The sequence below is a fragment of the Salmo salar genome, chromosome 10, assembly GCF_965601325.2.
Source record: "Salmo salar chromosome 10, fSalSal1, whole genome shotgun sequence".
NCBI classification, from domain to species: Eukaryota; Metazoa; Chordata; class Actinopteri; order Salmoniformes; family Salmonidae; genus Salmo; species Salmo salar.
The window spans coordinates 97,081,652-97,107,741 of NC_138300.1; the positions used below are offsets into that span (position 1 = coordinate 97,081,652).

The window sequence follows — 26,090 nt, forward strand, 5'->3', positions numbered from 1 at the left end:
TTATGTTATACAATAAATGCATGTTTTGTTCAATCAAGTTCATATTTATATCAAAAAACAGCTTTTTACATTAGCATGTGACGTTCAGAACTAGCATACCCCCCGCAAACTTCCGGTGAATTTACTAAATTACTCACGATAAACGTTCACAAAAAACACAACAATTATTTTAAGAATTATAGATACAGAACTCCTCTATGCACTCGCTATGTCCGATTTTAAAATAGCTTTTCGGTGAAAGCACATTTTGCAATATTCTCAGTAGATAGCCCGGCATCACAAGGCTAGCTATTTAGAATCCCAGCAAGTTTAGCACTCACCAAAGTCAGATTTACTATAAGAAAATTTGTATTACCTTTGGTGTTCTTCGTCAGAATGCACTCCCAGGACTTCTACTTCAATAACAAATGTTGGTTTGGTCCCAAATAATCCATTGTTATATCCAAATAGCGGCGTTTTGTTCGTGCGTTCAAGACACTATCCGAATGGTCAAGAAGGGTGACGAGCATGACGCATTTCGTGACCAAAAATGTCTAAATATTCCATTACCGTACTTCGAAGCATGTCAACCGCTGTTTAAAATCAATTTTTATGCCATTTTCTCGTAACAAAGCGATAATATTCCGACCGGGAATCTGCGTTTAGGTAAAAAGACGAAAGAAAATAAAGCATGGGGTCGACTCGTGCACGCGCCTAAGCCCATTGTCCTCTGATCGGCCACTTACCAAAGGCGATAATGTGTTTCAGCCAGAGGCTGCCTCGATATCATTCAGCTTTTTCCCGGGTTCTGAGAGCCTATGGGAGCCGTAGGAAGTGTCACGTTACAGCAAAGATCCTCAGTCTTCAATAAAAAGAGCCAAGATGAACAAGAACTTGTCAGACAGGTCACTTCCTGTATGGAATCTTCTCAGGTTTTTGCCTGCCATATGAGTTCTGTTATACTCACAGACACCATTCAAACAGTTTTAGAAACGTTAGGGTGTTTTCTATCCAAAGGCAATAATTGTATGCATATTCTAGTTTCTGGGCAGGAGTAATAATCAGATTAAATCGGGTACGTTTTTTATCCGGCCGTGAAAATACTGCCCCTTAGCCATAACAGGTTAACTAACCTCCAGACGAGCTTCAATGCCATACAACTCCCCTTCTGTGGCCTCCAACTGCTCTTAAATGCAAGTAAATCTAAATGCATGCTCTTCAACCGATCGCTGCCCGCACCTGTCCGCCCGTCCAGCATCACTACTCTGGACGGTTCTGACTTAGACTATGTGGACAACTACAAATACCTAGGTCACTGGTCACCATAGCAGCACCCACCCGTAGCATGCGCTCCAGCAGGTATATCTCACTAGTCAACCCCAAAGCCAATTCTTCCTTTGGCCGCATTTCCTTCCAGTTCTCTGCTGCCAATGACTGGAACGAACTTCAAAAATCACTGAAGCAGGTGACTCATATCTCCCTCACTAGCTTTAAGCACCAGCTGTCAGAGCAGCTCACAGATCACTGCACATGTACATAGCCCATCTGTAAATAGCCCATCCAACTACCTCATCCCCATACTGTATTTATTTATTTATCTTGCTCCTTTGCACCCCAGTATCTCTACTTGCACATTCAACTTCTGCACATCTACCATTCCAGTGTTTAATTGCTATATTGTAATTACTTCGCCACCATGGCCTATTTATTGCCTTACCTCCCTTATCCTACTTCATTTGGACATGCTGTATATAGACTTTTTCTACTGTATTATTGACTGTATGTTTGTTTATTCCATGTGTAACTCTGTGTTGTTGTATGTGTCGAACTGCTTTGCTTTATCTTGGCCAGGTCACAGTTATAATTGAGAACTTGCCTACCTGGTTAAATAAAGGTGAAATAAAAAAAAGAAAATATCACTACATTTAAAGCTTCAGGCTCTGACTCTAGGAAAGTTTTTTCCAACTTTTCCTCCCTTCTTAATCCTCCATCCTTCCTCCTCCCTCTCTGCAGACGACTATCAACCACTTTGAAAAGAAGGTTGACACTGTCCCACTTGTTGTCCCGCATTTGGGTATTTTAAATGTGGTCACCCTAACCCCACCGGTACCCCATGGGCCTAAAATAGCTACATATATACAGTACCAGTCAAATGTTTGGACACACCTACTCATTCAACGTTTTTCTTTATTTTTACTATTTTCTACATTGTTTCATGACGCATCAGTGACATGGCAGGAGATGTTTTGAAACAATTACTGCTTCGCATACAAGCCAGTGAATTCTATGCGTTACAGCTGGATGAATCAACTGACATGGCGGGCCTGGCACAGCTCCTGGTATATGTCCGTTACGTTTATGGGGGTCAATTAAGGAAGACCTCCTCTTCTGCCAAGCACTGGAAACCAGGACAAAATTAGAGGATATTTTTTAAGTACCGGACAGCTTTGTGACATCAAACGGACTTTGGTGGTCAAGATGTGTTGGTATCTGTACTGATGGCGCAAAAGTCATGACAGGGAGACATAGTGGAGTGGTAACGCACGTGCAAGCAGTTGTTCCCGACGCCACTTGGGTTCACTTCAGAATCCACCGAGAGGCTCTTGCTGCCAAGGGAATGCCTGACAGCTTGAAAGACGATTTGGACACTACAGTGAAAATGTTTAACTTTGTTAAAGCAAGGCCCCTGAACTCTTGTGTATTTTCTGCATTATGGGCAGTGACCATGTGATGCTTTTACAACATACAGAAGTGCGCTGGTTATCAAGGGGCAAGGTATCGACATGTTTTTTTAAATTGAGAGACGAGCTTAAAGTTTACTTTACTGACCGTAATTTTCACTTGTCTGACCGCTTGCATGATGATGAGTTTCTCACACAACTGGCCTATCTGGGTGATGTTTTTTCTCATCTGAATGATCTGAATCTAGGATTACAGGGACTCTCCGCAACTATGTTTAATGTGCGGGACAAAATTGAGGCTATGAATAAGAAGTTAGAGCTCTTTTTCAGTCTGCGTTAACAAGGACACCACACAGGTCTTTCCATCATTGTATGATTTTTTTGTGTGCAAATGAACTCAAGCGTACGGACAATGTCAAATGTGATATAGCGAAGCACCTGAGTGAGCTGGGTGCGCAATTACGCAGGTACTTTCCCGAAACGGAAGACACAAACAACCGGATTCGTTATCCCTTTCATGCTCTGCCTCCTGTCCACTTACCGATATCTGAACAAGAGAGCCTCATCGAAATTGCAACAAGCGGTTCTGTGAAAATGTAATTTAATCAGAAGCCACTGCCAGATTTCTGGATAGGGCTGTGCTCAGATTTTCTTGCCGTGGCAAATTGTGCTGTTAAGACACTGATGCCCTTTGCAACCACGTACCTACATGTAACGGCTGTCTTCGTCGTCAGATGAAACAGATAAGTCATCGTCCGAAAAGGTGGACCAATACGCAGCGGAGTGAGTGTTCATATTCAATATTTAATTAATAGAAACACTTTAAACAAAACACGAAAATGAACGACAGCCTACAGTTCTGCTAGGTACAAAACTAAATAGAAACAATTACCCACAAAACCCAAAGGAAAAACATGCTCCTTATGTGTGACTCCCAATCAGCAGCAACGAGCTTCAGCTGTGCCTGATTGGGAGCCACACACGGCCCAAAACAAAGAAATACCAAAACATAGAAAAAGGAACATAGAACACCCACCCAATGTAACACCCTGGCCTAACCAAAATAAAGAACAAAAAACCCCTCTCTATGGCCAGGGCGTTACAGTACCCCCCCCCCAAAGGTGCGGACTCCGGCCGCAAAACCTGACTCTGAAGGGGAGGGTCCGGGTGGGCCTTCTTACGGCGGCGGCTCAGGTGCGGGACGTGGACTCTGCTCCACCCTTGACGTCGCCCTCTTAGGTGGCGCACCTGGCCGCGCCGAAGGTCTGGTGGGCGACGCTGACTGCACCCGGCTGGCGACCGGCGATGGTTGCGCCCGGCTGGCGGGCGACCCTGGTTGCGCCCGGCTGGCGACCGGCGATGGTTGCGCCCGGCTGGCGGGCGACCCTGGCTGCGCCCGGCTGGCGGGCGTCCCTGGCTGCGCCCGGCTGGCGGGCGTCCCTGGCTGCGCCCGGCTGGCGGGCGGCGATGGTTGCGCCCGGCTGGCGGGCGACCCTGGCTGCGCCCGGCTGGCGGGCGTCCCTGGCAGCGCCCGGCTGGCGGGCGTCCCTGGCGGCTCCGACGGCACTGACCCAGGATTCACCAGGCTGGGGAGACATGAGGGATGCCTGGCCCTGGGCACAGGCCTCACCGGGCTGGCGGGCGTCCCTGGCCACTCTGGCAGTTCAGGGCAGTCTGGCCACTCTGGCAGTTCAGCGCAGTCTGGCCACTCCGGCAGTTCAGCGCAGTCTGGCCACTCTGGCAGTTCAGCGCAGTCTGGCCACTCCGGCAGTTCAGCGCAGTCTGGCCTCTCTGGCGACTGTTGACTGGTGGGCAGCTCTGACGACTGTTGACTGGCGGGCAGCTCTGACGACTGTTGACTGGCGGGCAGCTCTGACGACTGTTGACTGGCGGGCAGCTCTGACGACTGTTGACTGGCGGGCAGCTCTGACGACTGTTGACTGGCGGGCAGCTCTGGCGACTGTTGACTGGTGAGACCCACTGGAGGCCTAGTCCTGGGAGGTGGCACAGGATGGACCAGGATGGGGAGACCCACTGGAGGCCTGGTCCTGGGAGGTGGCACAGGATGGACCAGGATGGGGAGACCCACTGGAGGCCTGGTCCTGGGAGGTGGCACAGGATGGACCAGGATGGGGAGACCCACTGGAGGCCTGGTCCGAGGAGGAGGCACAGGATAAACCGGGCTGTGGGGGAGCACTGGAGTTCTGGTACGGACACTCTTTACCCACACTCCAGGCTGAATGCCCACTTTGGCCTGGCACGGGCGGAGAGCAGGCATTGGGCGAACTGGACCCTCCCAGCGCTCTGGAGACACAGTGCGCAACGCCAGCGCAGGATAACCTGGACCGAGGAGGCGCACTGGAGACCAGATGCGCTGAGCTGGCACCATCCGCCCTGGCTCGATGCCTGCACTCGCATGGCACTTGCGGGGGGCTGGTATGTAGCGCACCGGGCTTTGAACGCGCACTGGGGACACCGTGCGCTCCACAGCATAACATGGTGTCTTACCAGTACCACGCTGCTTCCGGTAAGCACGGGGAGTTGGCTTAGGTCTACCACCTGACTCCGCCAATCTCCCCGTGTGCCCCCCCCCAAAAAAATTGTGGGGCTGCCTCCCGTGTCCGTTGCGCTCCCTCTCCTCATACCAGCGCCTCTCAGCACTCGCCGCCTCGATCTCCCACTGCAGGCGGCGATAATCCCCAGCTTGAGTCCATGGTCCTTTCCCGTCCAGGATTTCCTCCCAAGTCCATGACTCCAGATAGCTTTTCTCCTGGTGCCTCTCCTTGTGCTGCTCCTTCCTCTGCTGCTTGGTTCGTTGTTGGTGGGTAATTCTGTAACGGCTGTCTTCGTCGTCAGATGAAACAGATAAGTCATCGTCCGAAAAGGTGGACCAATACGCAGCGGAGTGAGTGTTCATATTCAATATTTAATTAATAGAAACACTTTAAACAAAACACGAAAATGAACGACAGCCTACAGTTCTGCTAGGTACAAAACTAAACAGAAACAATTACCCACAAAACCCAAAGGAAAAACATGCTCCTTATGTGTGACTCCCAATCAGCAGCAACGAGCTTCAGCTGTGCCTGATTGGGAGCCACACACGGCCCAAAACAAAGAAATACCAAAACATAGAAAAAAGGAACATAGAACACCCACCCAATGTAACACCCTGGCCTAACCAAAATAAAGAACAAAAAACCCCTCTCTATGGCCAGGGCGTTACAGTACAGTTGAAGTCGGAAGTTTACATACACCTTTGCCAAATACATATAAACTCCGTTTTTCACAATTCCTGACATTTAATCCTAGTAAAAATTCCCTCTCTTAGGTCAGTTAGGATCACCACTTTATTTTAAGAATATGAAATGTCAGAATAATAGTAGAGAGAATGATTTATTTCAGCTTTTATTTCTTTCATCACATTCCCAGTGGGTCAGAAGTTTACATACACATAGTATTTGGTAGCATTGCCTTTAAATTGTTTAACTTGGGTCAAACGTTTCGGGTAGCCTTCCACAAGCTTCCCACAATAAGTTGGGTGAATTTTGGCCCATTCCTCCTGACAGAGCTGGTGTAACTGAGTCAGGTTTGTAGGCCTCCTTGCTCGCACACACTTTTTCAGTTCTGCCCACAAATTTTCTATAAGATTGAGGTCAGGGCTTTGTGATGGCCATTCCAATACCTTGACTTTGTTGCTCTTCAGTCATTTTGCCACAACTTTGGAAGTATGCTTGGGGTCATTGTCCATTTGGAAGACCCATTTGCGACCAAGCTTTAACTTCCTGACTGATGTCTTGAGATTTTGCTTCAATATATCCACCTAATTTTCCATCCTCATGATGCCATCTATTTTGTGAAGTGCACCAGTCCCTCCTGCAGCAAAGCACTCCCACAACATGATGCTGCCACCCCCGTGCTTCACGATTGGGATGGTGTTCTTCGGCTTACAAGCCTCCGCCTTTTTCCTCCAAACATAACGATGGTCATTATGGCGAACAGTTCTATTTTTTTTTCATCACACCAGAGGACATTTCTCCAAAAAGTACAATCTTTGTCCCCATGTGCATGTCCATGTGCATGTGCAAACCGCAGTCTGGCTTTTCTATAGCGGTTTTGGAGCAGTGGCTTCTTCCTTGCTGAGCGGCCTTTCAGGTTATGTCGATATAGGACTCGTTTTACTGTGGATATAGATACTTTTGTACCTGTTTCCTCTAGCATCGTCACAAGGTCCTTTGCTGTTGTTATGGGATTGATTTGCACTTTTCGCAACAAAATACATTCATCTCTAGGAGACAACACGTCTCCTTCCTGAGCGGTATGACGGCTGCGTGGTCCCATGGTGTTTATACTTGTGTACTATTGTTTGTACAGATGAACGTGGTACCTTCATGCATTTGGAAATTGCTCCCAAGGATGAACCAGACTTGTGGAGGTCTACAATCTTTTTTCTGAGGTCTTGGCTGATTTCTTTTGATTTTCCCATGATGTCAAGCAAAGAGGCACTGCATTTGAAGGTAGGCCTTGAATTACATCCACAGTTACACCTCCAATTGACTCAAATGATGTCAATATCAGAAGCTTCTAAAGCCATGACATAATTTTCTGGAATTTTTCAAGCTGTTCAAAGGCACAGTCAAGTTATTGTATGTAAACTTCTGACCCACTGGAATTGTGATACAGTGAATTATAAGTGAAATAATCTGTCTGTAAACAATTGTTGGAAAAATTACTTGTGTCATGCACAAAGTAGATGTCATAACCGACTTGCCAAAACTATAGTTTGTTAACAAGACATTTGTGGAGTGGTTGAAAAACGAGTTTTAATGACTCCAACCTAAGTGTATGTAAACTTCCGACTTCAACTGTATGTGAGAGTGGATTCTCGACCCTCACTAGAATGAAGCTAAGTACAGGCACAGACTGTGTGTGGAAAATGATTTAAGACTGAGACTCTCTCCAATACAATCCAGCATTGCAGAGTTATGTGCATCCTTTCAAGCACACCCTTCTCATTAACCTGTGGTGAGTTATTTAACATTTTTGATGAACAAATACGTTTTTTTATGTATGATGGCTAATAAAGAGCAAAATTATTGATTATTATTATATTATTATTTGTGCCTTAGTCCTACAAGAGGTCTTTGACACATCCCATGAGTCGGGTTGTGACAAAAACACACACTCATTCTTATGTTTAATAAATGTATCGTGTAGTGTGTGTGTGGCAGGCTTACAATGATGGCAAAAACAACATTTGAGAGTGTGCTGACCCTGGTGCTAGAGGGGGTAAGCAGCTGGAGGTTGAATGTTTAAAGGGGTACGGGACTATAAAAGGTTTGGGAACCAGTGCCTAAAGGTATCAAAAAATGATGTAAAACAATTATTGGATGAAACATTGAATTTTGCATTACTGCTATTAACCAATAGAAACGCATTGAATAACAGATTCACTACTTGGAACAACAGATAGTAAAAAAAAAAATCTGAGAGATATTTGAAAGATCAGGAAACTTTCTTTTCATGTATTTATTCCCTTATTTTAGGCACTAAACTACTGTATCTACATATATACTTACATCATTTTTTTTAACTGGTACCGTGGATCTTCAGACGAGTCTCGTGAGGCTTGTGGGCATCCTGGAGAACATCATCATGTTTGTGAGAGTCTCAGCTGTCCACAGAGGGTTGCTATTCTTGTGTAGGCCAAAACGTTTGGACGCTATAGATGTTTTTGGGAGAAGAACGATTTTTGTGAGAAGACCATTTTTGGGAGAAGACCGCTCAAGCTTTGACACCATTCCACAAGCAACCAAGGCTCTCCAACATATCAAGAAAATAGAAAACTCGATAATAGTATGAAATCGATTCGAGATGTTTTCTGCCTGTTTTATTCTTATTCAAAGAGGATGAATCATGCGGGGAGGTAGATGGTAGATGTTCATGCTCTCCTGTCCTCAGTGATTCTCTCCAGTGATTCTCTCCAGTGATTCTCTCCTGTGATTCTCTCCTGTGATTCTCTCCTGTGGTTCTCTCCACAGAACAAAGGGACAGGATGTAGTTTTATAACTCAGCCCTAGCCTGGGGTTGACCAATTAGAATTCCTTGCAATAAAACTGGGCCAATGGCCAAATAACAAATATCCTATTTCAGGTTGGACCAATGAGAACGTGCCACACGTTCAGGACTGACATTCCAACAGATGTTGAACTGAAAACCAACTATTTCCATTGATAATTCCCTATTGACCGTTAGTACTCTATTGACTTTTAGTGCTTTTGACCTCTTGTCCTCTGCGTTGTGTATTTATCTTCGTAATATTCTTACGTGATAATCAGAGAGTATATGTTGGAGAACCTTGATTGCGTTTGGATTGTAGTTGGTCTTTTAGATTTGTCCCGCATGTCCAGAATGGTGTTCATGTCTGTCCCAATAACAAGTTGGAATTCAGTTAATTTAGCTTGCGTAGCTGGGATCTCACCTGTTTTAGCAGTTCGGTTACTCAGGTCTGGGTAGATGCTGATCCTCTTCCCTGCATTGGGTCAGATCCCTGGATTCCGCTGCAAGGTCAACAAATTGCTGCTTACTTCAAAGCTGTGGATCGGTGCAATCATACAGCGAGCTGTTGCGGAGTTGACCCATGTGGTGCGCAATGTTAATCAGCGGCATGGGACCCACCTTTCCTGCCAGAACAGTTCATAGAAAAGATTGCTTATGAAGGAATGCCCTAGCTTTCTAAGGAAACGTTTTTCTACAAATGTTTGTATGATCATTTATCTACCTCTTAGTATTGTCTTTAGATGCTGTGTCTTTAAATGTTACAGAAAGCTGTTGTCCTCTGCTTGCAGGCCGTCTGTCTCCAACCCACTCTTGTCTGGAGGATGGGAGTCACGTGACGGGCCAGTGCCCCTCCCAACCAGCCCCCCAGGCCCCAGGGTCCCAGAGCAAAGGTACTCCCCCCAAACAGGCAGGGGAGGGCACCTACCCCCAGTCCCCTCGCAGGCCCCTCCTTTGCGACATGGAAGGCAACAGACGGGAGAGGCCTGAATACGGTAACAAACAAAATGGCTGCCTGTCAGAGTTCAGAGGTCATCATCCCCCATAAACATGAAGTGACGTGATGTGAAAGTGTAGTCGTCCTGTCCTCCTGTCCTCACTGGCCAGAGCTATAGATAAAGACTTTGGCAAACTCCGTTTGGGATTCTCTAAAGAATGGGCTCCATTTTGACACCAAAAGTTCCTAGTCCAATTTGTGAGAATTCATTTGTTATTGAGTGTTTGGACGCAACACAAGGATAGTTTGCATAGGTCGGTTTATCTCCTGCTCCCCTCACTGCCATCCCCACTTTGGTGACTTCTGGTTCAAATCTGCTATTGTATAATGCTTACATGATCAATTCTCATTTCTCTTTCCTTCTCATCTCCCTCACCCTCTACCATCTCTCTTTATTTATCTTCACTCTTTCTCTTCCCTTCTCTCCCCTCTCCCCAACAGGCTCCTTCGGTCAACACAAGTCTCACCCGGGCTCTGATGAGGTCATTAATTCCTCAGCTGACCCTCTGATCTTCAGAGTTCCATCCCTGGATGACCAATCCCAATGCTCTGACACTGAGGTTGACCATGACCTCAACAGCGCTGACCACAACCACAAATTTTCACGGTCCTGCACGTCCACCCAGCGACGTGCCACCGACACCTACACGGTCACCACTGAGTCAGGCCTAGACCCGGAACTGGAGAACGACCCAGACGGGACCAGCCGATGCCTGTCCTCCACTGCTCCCATCGGGGGGAACGATGGAGCTGACACCCCTCTGTCAGATGAGGAGCTGGAGAAAGATTTTGACGTAGAGTTTATGTGTAAGGAGACCTATGACATGGTGTGTAAGGAGAACCAGAGCTCAGTCTACGTTGAGTTCCCCTCCATCGAGCCCTCTGAGCTGGCTTCCTTCTCCAGCTACATGTCATCAAGCCGCTCTGATGTTCTCGACCAATCCCGAAGCACTGATCAGAGCCAGCGTCCAGGTGCAGCCAATGAGGTGGGCAATGACTCCAACTCTCCATCCTCAGACCCAGGCATTGCTGACATGAACGCCAAGCGGTGCTACACCACCTCAGACCAAGACCAGGAACTGAGCTCTCCCGGGTCAGACTCAGACATCGAAGGGGAGCTTGAGGCAGCATTCGCCTGCGGAGGACCCCTGGTCTCCAACATGATCTCCTCCATCTCAGAGACAGAGCTGGACCTGACCAGTGATGACAGTAGTAGTGGACGCTCCTCCCACCTCACCAACTCCATTGAGGAGGCCAGTTCACCCACCTCCGACCAGGAACTGGACCCGGACACCGAGTTAGAACAGGACAGTGGAATTGTGGGAATGAAGGTATCACTCCTCCTTGGCCAGCCAGACCCCATCAAAGAGGACTCACCCTTACCCTCACCACAACTTTTCTCCTCCACCCTGGCCACCCCCTCCCCTGCTGACTCCCTCGTCCTACCCCCAGAGCCCTATGATGACGGCCAGGCTCTGATGGGCCTACAAAGTGTAGATGATGATGATGATAATGACTTGCCCTATGAGCACCAGGCCGACCCAGATGAGACCCTGCCCCCAGCCCAGCGCAGTGAGGACAGCATGTCCAGACAGATGGTCCTCCAGATAGAACCAGACCACAGCCTGGAGAGCTTCAAACGCTCCTTCTACCTGCCAGTAGGACCAAGACTCATACCCACCCATGCTGATGACTACGATGGGAACAGTGAGGGAGGGTCCGAGTCGGAGAGCGAGGATGAGCTGAGCGAGAATTCAGACTCACCCTGGTTGCTAAGCAACCTGGTGAACAAGATGATCTCGGAGGGGTCTTATCCAATCAGCTGTCCTGAGGACTGTTTCAAGAGGTCAGTGTCCATCTCGGACACCATCTCACCCTCCTCGGATATCGAGCCAGACGCGTTCACCGAAGCCACGGATGAACAAATGCAGAAATCTGGGACGAAGAGATCGGAGGAGGAGGATAAAGAAGGGAGGGGCCTGAGGAAGGAAGGGAAGGAGAGAGATAAGAGGGAGAAGAGTGCAGAGCCACCCAAAGGGAATGCAGGGAAAGCAAACGAAAGATTTGGCTCCTGTCTGTACATGAACAATCCTACAGCTGACACCATCAGACCGGTGATCGTGGAGCGCTATGGCAACAGGGTATCCACAGACAACAACCACACTCAGGACTCTGAGAAAGACTTCACCAGCCCTAAATCAGGCAAAAACACCAAGAGGAAGGATGAAGAAAGGGATGATATTGTGGAACCTGATAATGATCTGATGATGCTGGAGGGGAGGAAGGAGCTGGACTCTCCCAGTCTGAGTGAGAGCGTAGCGAGTGACAAGGACGAGGGCCGCGAGATAGAGGCCAAGCCCAACGGACGCTCTACGGCCTCCCTGGAACGCATCACCACAGTCAAACACAGCATGACCCTGGACATCCCCACGGCCCAGACCAACCGATGCTTCAGCCTCACCTACTCCACCGACAACGATGAGGAAGAGGAGGAGGAAGAGGAAGGAGACTGCTCCCCGTTCCTGAGCTGCCTGAGGAAGCAGTCATCCTATCGTGGCAGCAATCAATACCTGGACAGCTCCCCGCCTATCGATGAGAGCGTCCGGGACCTCCCCCTGTCAAAGCAGGACCCCCCCCTGTGTGTGAGGGACCTCCCCCTGCAGGCCCTGCGGTCCAGGCCAGATGATGATGGTCTAGCGTACGACTCCATGAAGTACACTCTGGTGGTGGATGAGAACACTACACTGGAGCTGGTCAGCCTCAGGCGGTACGTACCTACGGAAAGGGCCCACCTTCATTAAGGGTTTATGTGGACTTCATTTAAAGTACATGTAGTTGTTTAATTACTAACCTGTGTGAACCGTGTCCCTCCCAGATGTACCTCAGTGCTGAGTGATGACAGTGAGCTGTCTACACTGTGTGATGATGACCCTCTTGGGACAGGGGAGGTGGAGAACGGCCTGGGGAACGGAGGGGTGCAGACTGAACTCCTCAGCTCGTCAGAAGACTCCTCCCCCGAGGCTGACATGCATTTCTCCAAGAAGTTCCTCAACGTGTTTGTCAACAGCACCTCACGATCCTCCAGTAAGTAGGAAGCACACTAACAGACTAATTAACTACAGTGCCTTTAGAAAGTATTCATACCACTTCATTCCACATGTTTTTGTGTTGCAGCCTGAATTCAAAATGGATTAAATAGGTGTTTCATTCTCACCCATCTACACACAATAACATGTTTTTAGAATTTTTTGCAAATGTATTGAAAATGAAATACAGAAATATCTCACTTACATAAGTATTCACACTCATAAGTCAATACGTGTTAGAATCACCTTTGGCAGCGATTTCAGTTGTGAGTCTTTATGGGTAAGTCTCTAAGTATTTTGCGCGACTGGATTGTACAATATTTGCACCATATTATTTTTTAAATTCTTCAAGCTCTGTCCAGTTGGTTGTTGATCATTGCTAGACAGACATTTCAAGTCTTGCCATAGATTTCCAAGCCTATTTAAGTCAAAACTTTAACTAGGCAACTCAGGGACATTCAATGACATCTTGGTGAGCAACTCCATTGTATATTTGACCTTGTGTTTTAGTTTATTGTGCTGAAAGGGGAATTCTGCTGAAAGGTGAATTTGAAGCAGATTTTCCTCTAGGATTTTGCCTGTACTTAGCTCTATTCCGTTTCTTTTTTCATCGTAAAAAAACTCCCTAGTCCTTACCAATCACAAGTATCCCATAACATGATGCAGCCACCACCATGCTAAAAAATATGAAGAGTGGTACTCAGTGATGTGTTTTGTTGGATTTACCACAAAAATAATGCTTTCAGTTCTTTCGCACATTGTTTGCAGTTATACTTTATGCCTTATTGCAAACAGGATGCATGTTTTGGAATATTTTTTATGTACAGGCTTCCTCCTTTTCACTCTGTCATTTAGGTTAGTATTGTAGAGTAATTACAATGTTGTTGATCCATCCTCAGTTTTCACCTATCACAGCCATTAAACCGTTTGCATGTCATGTCCTGACCATAGAGAGCCTGTTTTTTCTATATGTTGGTTAGGTCGGGGTGTGACTAGGGTGGGTATCTAGGTTGTTCTGTTTCTATGTTGGCCGATGTCCAGTCCAAGCATGGCGTCCAGTCCCGCTCCAAGGCGTCGTCTCTGTCCTCCCTTCTCTCCCTGCGTCTGCTTCCACGGAAGGCTTTCGTGTCCTGACATGATCTCCTCCCAAGTCCAGGATATTTTCTCCTCGATCTCCTCGTAAGTCCAGGATGCCATCTCCTCCTGGGCACGCTGCTTGGTCCTGTTGTGGTGGGATCTTCTGTCACGCTCGTCATACGAACTGGAAGCATACTCGGAACAACGTGCAGCGTGATCTGGGTTCCACATATTTTATTTAAGGAGGAGATCATGTCAGGACACAAAAGCCTTCCGTGGAAGCAGACGCAGGGAGAGAAGGGAGGACAGAGACGACGCCAGTGTTCGCGGCCACAAGGACAGCCCAAAAGACAGCCCAAAAATATTTTTGGGGGGGGCACACGGGGTTGTCAGCGGAGTCGAGGAATGAGCCCGAGACCGTCAGGAAGTCGAAGGAGGAACTCGATGAAAGATTCCGGAGAGAGGTGGTGGCGATGAGAGTGCTGCAGCGTGGGCGTGCTGAGGAGCGTGACACCAGTCCGGTGTCATCTGCACCGGTTTCACGCATCTGGGCCTCCAGTGCGCCTCCCCAGTCCGGTACGTCCTGTGTCTCCTCCACGCACTTGCCCTGAGGTGTGTGTCACCGTTCCGGTACAATTTGTGCCGGTTCTATGCACCAGGTCTCCAGTGCGCCTCCACAGCCCAGTACGTCCTGCGCCAGCTCCCCGCACTTGCCGTGCGAAGTGTGTCATCTGTCCGGGACAATTTGTGCCGGCTCTATGCACCAGACCTCCAGTACGCCTCCACAGTCCGGTACGTCCTGTGCCTGCTCCTTGCACTCGCCCAGAAGTGCGTGTCACCAGTCCGGTGCAACCTGTGCTGGCCCCACGCATCAGGCCTCCAGTGCGGCTCCCCAGTTCGGCGACGGTTCACCGTCCAGAGCCTCCGGCGACGGTCCCCAGTCCAGAGCCTCCGGCGACAGTTCACAGTCCAGTGCTTCCGGCGACGGTTCACAGTCCAGAGCTTCTGGCGACGGTTCACAGTCCGGAACCTCCTACGACGGTCCACAGTCTGGAACCTCCTACGACGGTCCACAGTCTGGAACCTCCTACGACGGTCCACAGTCTGGAACCTCCTACGACGGTCCACAGTCCGGAACCTCCTACGACGGTCCACAGGCCGGAGCCCTCCTCTGCGCCGGTGCCCAGTCCAGGCACGGCGGCCAACTCAGCTCCATGGCCGGAGCCTTCCCCTGCGCCGATTCCCAGTCCAAGCACGGCGTCCAGTCCAGCTCCAAGGCCAGAGTCTTCTTCTGCGCCGATGTCCGGTCCAGGCACGGCGTCCAGTCCAGCTCCAAGGCCGGAGCCTTCCTCTGCACCGGTGCCCAGTCCAGGCATGGCGGCCAACTCAGCTCCATGGCCGGAGCCTTCCTCTGCGCCGAGGCCCAGTCCGGGCACGGCGTTCTACTTGGCTCCATGGCCGGACCCGTGGTCTGGGTGGGGGCAAAGTCCCGCACCAGAGCCGCCACCGATGCTGGCAGATCCACGAGCGGAGTGGGTACTTTGCCCCACACCGGAGCCACCACCGACGCTAGATGCCAACCCGGACCCTCCCCTATAGAGTCAGGTTTTGCGGCCAGAGTCCGCACCTTTGGGGGGGGGTACTGTCACGCCCTGACCATAGAGAGCCTGTTTTTTCTCTATGTTGGTTAGGTCGGGTTGTGACTACGGTGGGTATCTAGGTTGTTCTGTTTTTATGTTGGCCTGGTATGGTTCCCAATCAGAGGCAGCTGTGTATAGTTGTCTCTGATTGGGGATTATATTTAGGCAGCCATTTCCCCACTGTGTTTTGTGGGATCTTGTTTCTGTGTAGTTGCCTATGAGCACTGATTGAGCTTCACGTATCGTCTATTCTTTGTTGTTTTGTGCGTTTCACTTAAATAAAATATGTGGAACCCAGATCACGTTGGTCCGAGTATGCTTCCAGTTCGTACGACGAGCGTGACATTGCCTCATTGTAAAATTCCAAAGCAGTTTCCTTCCTCTCCGGCAACTGAGTTAGGAAGGATGCCTGTATCTTTGTAGTGACTGGGTATATTGATACACCATCAAAAGTGTAATTAATAACTTCGCCATGCTCAAAGGGATATTCAATTTCTACTTTTTGTATTTTTATCCATCTACCAATAGGTGCCCTTTGTGAGGCGTTGGAAAACCTCCATGGTCATTTTGGTTGAATCTTTGTTTGAAATTCACTGCTCGACTGAGGGACCTTACAGATAGTTGTATGTGTCGAGTACAGAGATGAGGTGGTCATAAAAAAAATGTAAATGCTATTATTGCACACAGAGTGAGTCCATGCAACTTGGTATGTGACTTGTTGCTCCTGAACTTATTTAGGCTTGCCATAATAAAGGGGTTGAATACTTATTGACTCCTTAAACATAATTCCACTTTGACATTATGGGGTATTGTGTGTAGGCCAATGACACAAAATCTAAATTTTATCCATTTTAAATTGAGGCTTTAACACAACAAAATGTGGAGAAGGTCAAGGGGTGTGAATACTTTCTGAAGGTACTGTAACTAACAATGTTACTGCACCTCCCAATCTTCTGTAAGCAGGCTACAAACTAACTAGCTAACTAATTCCTTAACTAGCTAACTCACTGTATCTCACAATCCTCCAGTAACTAATACTGAACAAAAATATGAACGCAACATGTAAAGTGTTGGTCCCATCATGATCCCATAATTTTTCCATGCGCACAAAAAGCTTAGTTCTCTAAAACGTTGTGCACAAATTTGTTTACATTCCTGTTAGTGAACATTTCTCATTTGCCAAGATAATCCATCCACCTGACAGGTGCGGCATATCAAGAAGGTGATTAAACAGCATGATCATTACACAGGTGCACCTTCTGCTGGGGACAATAAAAGGAAACTCTAAATGTGCAGTTTTGTCACACAACACAATGCCACAGATGTCTCAAATTTTAAGGGAGCGTGCAATTGGCATGCTGACTGCAGGAATGTCTGCCAGAGCTGTTGCCAGAGAATTTATTGTTCATTTCTCTACCATGAGCTGCCTCTAACGTCATTTTAGAGAATTTGGCTATACGTCCAACCGGACTCACGACCACAAACCACGTGTAACTACGCCAGCCCAAGACCTCCACATCCGGCTTCTACACCTGTGGGAAATCCATACACCAGCCACCCGGACAGCTGATGAAACTGAGGATTATTTCTGTCTTTAAAAAAGCCCTTTTGTGGGGAAAAACTAATTCTGATTTGCTGGGCCTGACTCCCCAGTCCCAGGCCCACCCATGGTTGCACTCCTGCCCAGTTATGTAAAATCCATAGATTAGGGCCAAATGATATTATTTCAATTGACTGATTTCTTTATATGAACTGTAACTCAGTAAAATCGTTGAAATTGTTGCATGTTGTTTTTATATTTTTGTTCAGTTTAACTTACTGCATCTCACAATCCTCCAGTAACTAACTTACTGCATCTCACAATCCTCCAGCTAACTAACTAACTAACTAACTAACTAACTAACTAACTAACTAACTAACTAACTAACTAACTAACTAACTAACTAACTAACTAACTATCTTACTGCATCTCACAATCCTCCAGTAACTAACTAACTTTCTGGCTCTCACAATCCTCCAGTAACTAACTAACTTTCTGGTTCTCACAATCCTCCAGTAAGTAGGCTACACACAAACTAACAAACTAATTAATTAACTAGCTAATGTCCTGCATCTCACAATCCTCCAGTAAGTAGGCTACAGACCAACTAACTAACTACAAACTAACCATGAGCACCTAAACAATTTTAGGTACTAGCAAGGGGGATAGGGGCTGTAGTCAAACATATTATTGTTGTGATGAAAAAAGTGGTGAATGCAGCTTATATTTGAGGTTTCATACCATTTTGACTCTCATTTGATAAATCATATGATAAATGAGTGTCCATGTTAGCTCTCCCAAGCTGTAGCGTGATAAAAGATCACTGAACCATCATTAACCTCTCCATTCACTTCATTAATGAATGATCATATACATAATTAAAGGTCTATTACAAATGGGAAGAACAAGAATTTCATCAACATAAGTTATTTTGACAGATGCAGTTATCATTTATTTAGATTTTATTCAGAGAGGTCCTATAGGTTACATTAATGTACCGCCCAACAAGTGTATCGGTGTTCTCACTAGGGTGTGTGTTTACCTGTGCAGGTACAGAGTCGTTTGGGCTGTTCTCCTGTACCATCAATGGAGAAGAGAGGGACCAGACACACAGGGCTGTCTACAGGTGAGTCATAGCATTCAGAACATCATTTACAGACATACGTACTGTGTTATATAAACAGAGAGCAACACAACAAGCAATCTGAAATCCTGATCAGACAAAAACCTGTGGTTATTGTAATGTTATCATTGTAAGAGAACATACAGTATTATAATCTCTTATCTGTTTGACTCTTTGTTCTTAGTCCCACACGTAATATGGACCGTAGGTGATATGGGACAAAGGATGGGTGTGTGCAGTAGGAGAATGTGAATCTGGTGAATCACCAGTGGTCTGGAGGGAGGGAGGTTGGGAAGAAGACATGGAGGGAGGAAGAGAGGAATGGGGAGTGAGAGGAGGGAAGTTGTCATGGTTACAGCTGTGGCCCTAGTGACACCGCAGGAGTAACAGCTATATAGCTATATAGAAAAGATGGCGCCGACAGACACGGTCGCCCTGTTTCTAGCTCCTAGCCAACTCAGCAGTTCGTTTTTGTGTTATTTCTTTAATAATTTGCTCAGAACGTTTCTAGTATTATTTCCTACTGCCAAAAATAACTTTTGCCTTCCCGAGGCAGTCCCTGCACTACACCAAAACGTTGACGCCAAAGGAGGGGGTGGGCTGCTAGTCAGACTCAGACAGCGAGCAAACCATCCACTGCTTCCAAGTATATTATTCGCTAACGTTCAGTCCCTGGTCAATAAAGTAAATGAGCTCAGGGTGAGGATCTTCTTTCAGTGAGACATAAGGGACTGTAACATACTCTGTTTTACGGAATCATAGCTCTGTCCAGTCAGCGGGGGTTCTCCATTCATCGTGCACACAGGAAGAAAGAACTCTCAGGGAAAAACAAAGGCGGAGGGGTTTGTCTCATGATTGTGGTAACGTACAGGAACTCAAATCCTTTCTTTCTCCCGATCTGGAATAACTCACCATCAAATGCAGACTGCAATACCTCCTGAGATAAATCTCTTCGCTTTTTGGCACTGCCGTGTATATTCCCCCCAAGCCGACACTGTGACAGTGCTCAAGAAACTACACTGGACTTTGTGCAAACTGGAAACCGCCTATTCTGAGGCTGCATTTTTTTTGTAGCTGGGGACATTAATAAGGGAAATCTGAGTAAAACGCTCCTGAAATGCTATCAACACATCTCATGTGCTACACATGGAGAGAACACTCTTTACTATTATTACTCTCCCTTCCGGGATAGTTATAAGGTCCTCCCCCGTCCTCCCTTCGCTAAATCAGATCATTCCTCCATCCTGCTCCTCCTTGCCTATAGGCAGAAAGTTAAATAGAAAGCCTCCTTGGTAAGGACTGTTCAACGTTGGTCTGGCCAATCGGAATCTATGCTTGAAGACTGTTTTGATCATGCAGATTGGGAAATGTTCCGGGTTTCCTCTGGGAATAGTATCAACGTATACATTGACTCGTGACTGTGTTCATCAGGAAGTGTATAGAGGATATTGTTCCTACTGTGACGATTAGAACTTATCCAAACCCATCCCCATGGATTGATGGCAGCATTCGCACAAAACTGAAAGCCTGAACCACCGCATTTAACCATGGCAAGGTGACTGTGAACATGGACGTGTACAAACAGACCAACTATAACCTCTGTAAGGCAATTAACAGAGGTAAAATGACAGTACAGGGAGAAAGTGGAGTTGCAATTCAATGGCTCAGACATGAGACGTATGTGGCAGGTACAAAACAAGTGTCATTGCACTGCACACTGCCCTATCCGACCTGGATAAGAGGAATGCCTATGTGAGAATGCTGTTCATCTACTTTAGCTCAGCCTTCAACACCATAGTGCCATACAAGCTCATCACTAAGCTCAGTGCCCTGGGTCTGAACATTTTACATTTACATTTTAGTCATTTAGCAGACGCTCTTATCCAGAGCGACTTACAGTAGTGAATGCATACATTTCATACATTTTTTCCCCGTACTGGTCCCCCGTGGGAATCGAACCCACAACCCTGGCGTTGCAAACACCATGCTCTACCAACTGAGCCACACGGGACCCCCACCCTGTGCAACTGATGGGCCGACCCCGATGGTGAAGGTTGGCAACAACACCTTCGCCATGCTGATCTTTAACATGAGAGCCCCACAGGGGTGCGTGCTGAGCCCCCTCCTGTACTCTCTGTTCAACCATGACTGAATAGCTACACACGTATCCAACTCAATCATCAAGTTTGCTGACAACACAACAATGGTAGGCCTGATTACCAACAACGATGAGACAGCCTACAGGGAGGAGTTGAGAGCCCTGGCGGAGTGGTACCAGGAAAATAACCTCTTCTTCAATGTCAACAAAATTAAGAAGCTGATCGTGGACTACAGGGGATAACAGAGAAAGCAAGCCCCATCCACATCGACGGGGCAGCAGTGGAGATGGTCAAAAGCTTCGCGTGCACCTTCCTGAGGATCTGAAATGGTGCCTCGACACCGACAGTGTGGTGAAGCTTCAACCTCAGGAGGATGAAGAAATTCGGATTGGCCCCTAAAACCCTCACTAACTTCTACAGATGCACCATCGAGAGTATTCTGTCAGGCTGTATCACCACCTGGTACGGCAACTGCACCACAGCAGGGCTTTCCAGAGGGGGGTGAAGTCAGCCAAACACATAATCGGTGGCACACTGCCTGCCCCCCAGGACATCTACAGCACACGGTTTTGACGGGAAGGCCAAAAAGATTTTTAAGGACATCAGCCACCCAAGCCACAGCCTGTTCACCCCGCTACCATGTAGGAGGCGGTGACAGTACAGGTGCATCAAAGCTGGGACCGAGAAACCGATAAACATCTCCAGGCCGTCTGACTGTTAAACAATCATCACTAGACAGCTTCCGCCCGGTACCCTGCCCTGAACCTTAGGCACTGTCACTAGCTAGCTAACATCCAGTACTCTACCCTGCACCTGAACCTTAGAGACTGCTGCCCTATATACATAGAGCCATTGAACACTGGTCACTTTAATAATGTTTACATACTGTTTTACCCACATTATGTTTATATACTGTATTCTAGTTATGGCTCATCCTATATAACTACACCTGTAAACACCTATTCATATCTGTCTATACACACCATTTATATGAATACATATTTATATTCCAAACTCTGACATGCTCGTTCTGTTATTGCTCACTCTGATATTTCTTGATTTAATTTTTTTGATGTTTTTTAATTTTGTGTATTGTTATTGTTAGATATTACTTCACTGTTTGAGCTAGAAACATAAGCATTTCACTGCACCCACAAATCTGTGTTTTATTTTGATTGAACCTTTATTTAACTAGGCAAGTCAGTTAAGAACAAACTCTTATTTACAATGACGGCCTACCCCGGCCAAACCCGGACGACGCTGGGCCAATTGTGTGCCTCCCTATGGGACTCCCAATTACGGCCGGATGTGATAGAGCCTGGATTCGAACCAGGGACTGTAGTGACAGCTCTTGCACTGAGATGAAGTGGCTTAGACCGCTGCTCCACTCGCCACTCGTTTCTTGGTGTACGCAACCAATAAACTTTGATTTGATTTATACTCACACCAGCCTGTCACCACCTGGGTATCACTCTGTGTGTGTTTGTGCCCCCTGTTCCACTCCTCAGTAACTGAATCATTTTTATCTCCCATCATCCAGCACTTCTCCTCCCCCTTCTCTCTCTCCCTAAGTGTGTCTCTGCTGTTTCTTCAGCTAACAGCCTCTCCTCGGGGAGACACCTGATACACAGACAGATGCTTCCTCCTCACTAAAACCCAATCATGTGTGTGTGTGTGTGTGTCTCTACCCTCTGTCTCCTGCCCCCTACAGGTTTATCCCCAGACATGTGGATGAGTTGGAGCTGGATGTGGACGACCCTCTATATGTCGAGGAAGAGGAGGATGACTACTGGTACAGAGGCTACAACATGCGGACGGGAGAGAGGGGGATATTCCCAGCCTTCTACGCCCATGAGGTCATAGGGCAGTCCAAGGAGATAATGGGTGAGTAAAATATTAGGGGGGCAGGTAGCCTAGCAGTTAGAGCATTGGGCTAGTAACTGGAAGGCTGACCCTGCAAAACAACACATTTCACTTCACCTATCCCGTGTATGTTACAATATTTTCTATTCATGTCTGGTAGAAGAACAGTTCTACTGGAAAATTCCCTTTCTATACGGAGTATGTCAAGTGTTGACAGTGTTTCATCACTGGAGACACATAACCTGAATGTCAATAAGATAACATGCTTCCCATCTGATGTCACTTCCTGCGTGTGCACTTCCTGTAGGAATGAAGAGGAACCCAGCCTGGATGGACAGTTTCAGTGTTCAGTTCCTGGGTTCTGTGGAGGTGCCCTATCACCAAGGCAATGGCATCCTCTGTGCTGCCATGCAAAAGGTAAACAGGAAATGCATCACTCTGGGTTGGGTGAACCTACAGGTCATAGGGTCCTCAATAGTCTGAATGAGACAGTCTTTAAATAATAAAAGTTGATCTGTATTGAACTCTCTCTTACTTCTCTGTCAGATTGCGATAGCGAGGAAGCGGACGGTCCATTTGCGGCCCCCCTCTCTGTGTGAGCTGGAGATCAGTCTACAAGGGGTTAAACTGGTGATGAGCCTGGAGGATGAATACGACACTATGGATGAGGTGAGAGATGAAGGGATGAGAGATGGGGAGGAGTGCAAGTAAGGGGTGCAGGGGAAGGGCGGGAGGTTAAGGGATGAGTGCAACAAATGTTATAAAAATGGCAGACACTCTTGAGCGACTGTAGTGCATTCAAAAGGAGGCTGAAACGACCACGTAGTATGAGCATATCTCTCTCTCAATTTCAATTTAAGGGACTTTATTGGCATCAGAAACATATGTTTACATTGCCAAAGCAAGTGAAATAGATAAACAAAAGTGAAATAAACAGTAAAAAACTATTAGTAAACATTACACTCACAAAAGTTCCAAAATAATAAAGACATTTCAAATGTCATATTATGTCTATATACAGTGTTGTAATGATGTGCAAATAGATAAAGCACAAAGGGGAAATAAGTAAACATAAATATGGGTTGTATTTACAATGGTGTTTGTTCTTCACTGGTTGCCTTTATCTTGTGGCAACAGGTCACACATCTTGCTGCTGTGATGGCATGCTGTGGTATTGGGAGTTTATCAAAATTGGATTTGTTTTCAAATTCTTTGTGGGTCTGTATAATCTGAGGGAAATATGTGTCTCTAATATGTTCATACATTTGGCAGGAGGTTAGGAAGTGCAGCTCAGTTTCCACCTCATTTTGTGGGCGGTGTGCACATAGCCTGGCTTCTCTTGAGAGCCAGGTTTGCCTTTGGCGGCCTTTCTCAATAGCAAGGCTATGCTCAAGGAGTCTGTACATAGCCAAAGATTTCTTTAATTTTTGGTCAGTCACAGTGTTCAGGTATTCTGCCACTGTGTACTCTCTGTTTAGGTGCAAATAGCATTCTAGTTTGCTCTGTTTTTTTTATTTTCTCATGATTTGGTTGGGTCTAATTGTGTTGCTGTCCTCTCTCTCCAGTTTGACAGATGTAGTCACTTCTTCCAGATGAAGAACATCTCTTTCTGTGGATGCCATCCAAAAAACAATTGGTATGAAAATACATGTTGAGAATACATTTCATTAGACGATAAACAACAAGAATATCAACCTGCTTTATTTACACTTCACCTAATTCCCCCTCTCGCTCTCTCCTCAGCTACTTTGGCTTCATCACTAAGCACCCCATGCTGAACAGGTTTGCCTGCCACGTCTTTGTCTCCCAGGAGTCAATGCGGCGTGTGGCCGAGAGTGTTGGGTGAGTCACACACAGTACCTCAGTGTCTCCCTCATGATTCTCATTCCTTTTTAAGCTCTGCTTGTAAACCTAGGGATGAGTGATAAGGAAAGCACTCTCTGGTACTCTGCCTCTCCACAGCATTATTTGTTTTATTGAAGTTGTAGCATTGGCTGTTCTCCAGTAGTCTAACAATGCTTTCACACATCTCCCAATCTCTGTCATTACTGCTGATGTGAAAAAAGTGGCATACTGTGGTAGGAATAATAATGGTGGAAACCATAGCCTACCTATTAAGCCATTTAGTTCAGTTGGCACAATGGAGAGGAGAAGAAAGTACATTAAAAAGTAGAGAGAGAATGAGCTGGGGTTTATAATGACCGCAGTTCCTGTCCTGTTAATCTTGTATGAATCAGGCATATCAGGTTTGAATTATTAAAGATGGCCATTGTTCAAGGTCGACACAGCCGAGCAGAGGGCAGAGCAGGGATGGGCTGGTGAGTGAGTCAGTGTACTTTTATTTAACTAGGCAAGTCAGTTAAGAACAAATTCTTATTTACATTGACGGCCTACCCCGGCCAAACCCGGACGACGCTGGGCCAATTGTGTGCCTCCCTATGGGACTCCCAATTACAGCCGGATGTGAATCGAACAAGGGTCTGTAGTGACACCTCTAGCACTGAGGTGCAGTGCCTAAGACCGCTGTGCCACTCAGGAGCCTAAAATGGGGAATGATGGTATGGAGAAATGTTTACTAAGCTGAGGCTCATCTTGGACTAGAACCATGATGTTAGTCTGGCTGAGACATTATTGCTGGGTGATTTAGTTGGACATCTGTTTGCTAAACTAATCCCTCTGTTGTCTGTCTCCCTCTCTAGGCGGGCTTTCCAGGAGTATTACCAGGAGCACCTGGAGTACGCCTGCCCCACTGAAGACATCTACCTGGAGTAGAGCAGGCAGGAAGCAGGAAATGTTGCCATGACAACAGTATTCTCTTCTTCTTCCTGCTGCTGCTTGTATGTTTATCAATCTCAATCACCAGAGGACGCTGGTGGGTCTTCTCTCCATTGCAAAAATACCCCCTATATCTCTCTCTAAAACTGAAATGTTAATTTCAGTTCTACAGTATGCTACGTGTTTTATTTATTGATTAATTTGTTTATTTTCCCTCTTCTAGATGGATTGCCTGTTTATTTAACTTTTTTTCCCTAAGATACAGTTATAGGAATAAGAGGCTTGGCACCTGTTATTTTAGATATGACGTATCCTCCTCGATTAAAAAAACAAGTACAACAATTATATTCCTACTACTGCTATTTCACATGTTCAAATGCATGGTTAGGAGGGTAATGTACACACAGAGCTATTAGGACACAAAACCAGCTCAACATTGCATAGTACCTGGATCATATTATTTGGTCAGATATGGTTTGGTGTAAATATACACTACCGTTCCAAAGTTTGGGGTCACTTGTTTTTGAAAGAAAAGCACATTTTTTGTCCATTAAAATAACATCAAATTGATCAGAAATACAGTATAGACATTGTTAATGTTGTAAATGACTATTGTAGCTGGAAACGGCAGATTTTTTATGGAATCTACATAGGTGTACAGAGGCCCATTATCAGCAACCATCACTACTGTGTTCCAATGGCACGTTGTGTTAGCTAATCCAAGTTTAGCATTTCATAAGGCTAATTGATGATTAGAAAACCCTTTTGCAATTATGTTAGCACAGCCGTTTCCAGCTGAAAACTGCCTAGAAGGCCATCATGCCGGAGTCACCTCTTCACTGTTGACATTGAGACTGGTGTTTTGCGGGTACTATTTAATGAAGCTGCCAGTTGAGGACTTGTGAGGTGTCTGTTTCTCAAACTAGACACTAATGTACTTGTCCTCTTGCTCAGGTGTGCACCGGGGCCTCCCACTCCTCTTTAAATTCTGGTTAGAGCCAGTTTGCGCTGTTCTGTGAAATGAGTAGTACTCAGCGTTGTGCGAGATCTTAAGTTTCTTGGCAATTTCTCACATGGAATAGCCTTAATTTCTCAGAACAAGAATAGACTGACGAGTTTCAGATGGGAGTTCTTTGTTTCTGGACATTTTGAGCCTGTAATCAAACCCACAGA

The 26,090-nt window shown here is 46.6% G+C and overlaps 1 protein-coding gene across 2 annotated transcripts in view; it reads left to right on the forward strand.

Moving 5' to 3' along the window:
- Window positions 1-25,564, forward strand: part of mapk8ip2 (mitogen-activated protein kinase 8 interacting protein 2) — a 154,842-nt gene extending 129,278 nt beyond the window's left edge. Inside the window, exons 5-14 of one of the 2 annotated variants that reach the window (XM_082957267.1) lie at window positions 9,509-9,712; window positions 10,156-12,481; window positions 12,590-12,798; window positions 18,108-18,183; window positions 21,991-22,163; window positions 22,450-22,559; window positions 22,689-22,811; window positions 23,708-23,778; window positions 23,886-23,984; window positions 24,842-25,564. In XM_082957267.1, the coding sequence (XP_082813393.1) occupies window positions 9,509-9,712; window positions 10,156-12,481; window positions 12,590-12,798; window positions 18,108-18,183; window positions 21,991-22,163; window positions 22,450-22,559; window positions 22,689-22,811; window positions 23,708-23,778; window positions 23,886-23,984; window positions 24,842-24,914 (3,464 nt within the window). In that variant the 3' untranslated portion in view covers window positions 24,915-25,564. The remainder of the gene's footprint in view (window positions 1-9,508; window positions 9,713-10,155; window positions 12,482-12,589; window positions 12,799-18,107; window positions 18,184-21,990; window positions 22,164-22,449; window positions 22,560-22,688; window positions 22,812-23,707; window positions 23,779-23,885; window positions 23,985-24,841) is intronic. The other variant, XM_082957268.1, reaches the window with a different exon arrangement.
- The last annotated feature ends 526 nt before the right edge of the window (window positions 25,565-26,090 follow it).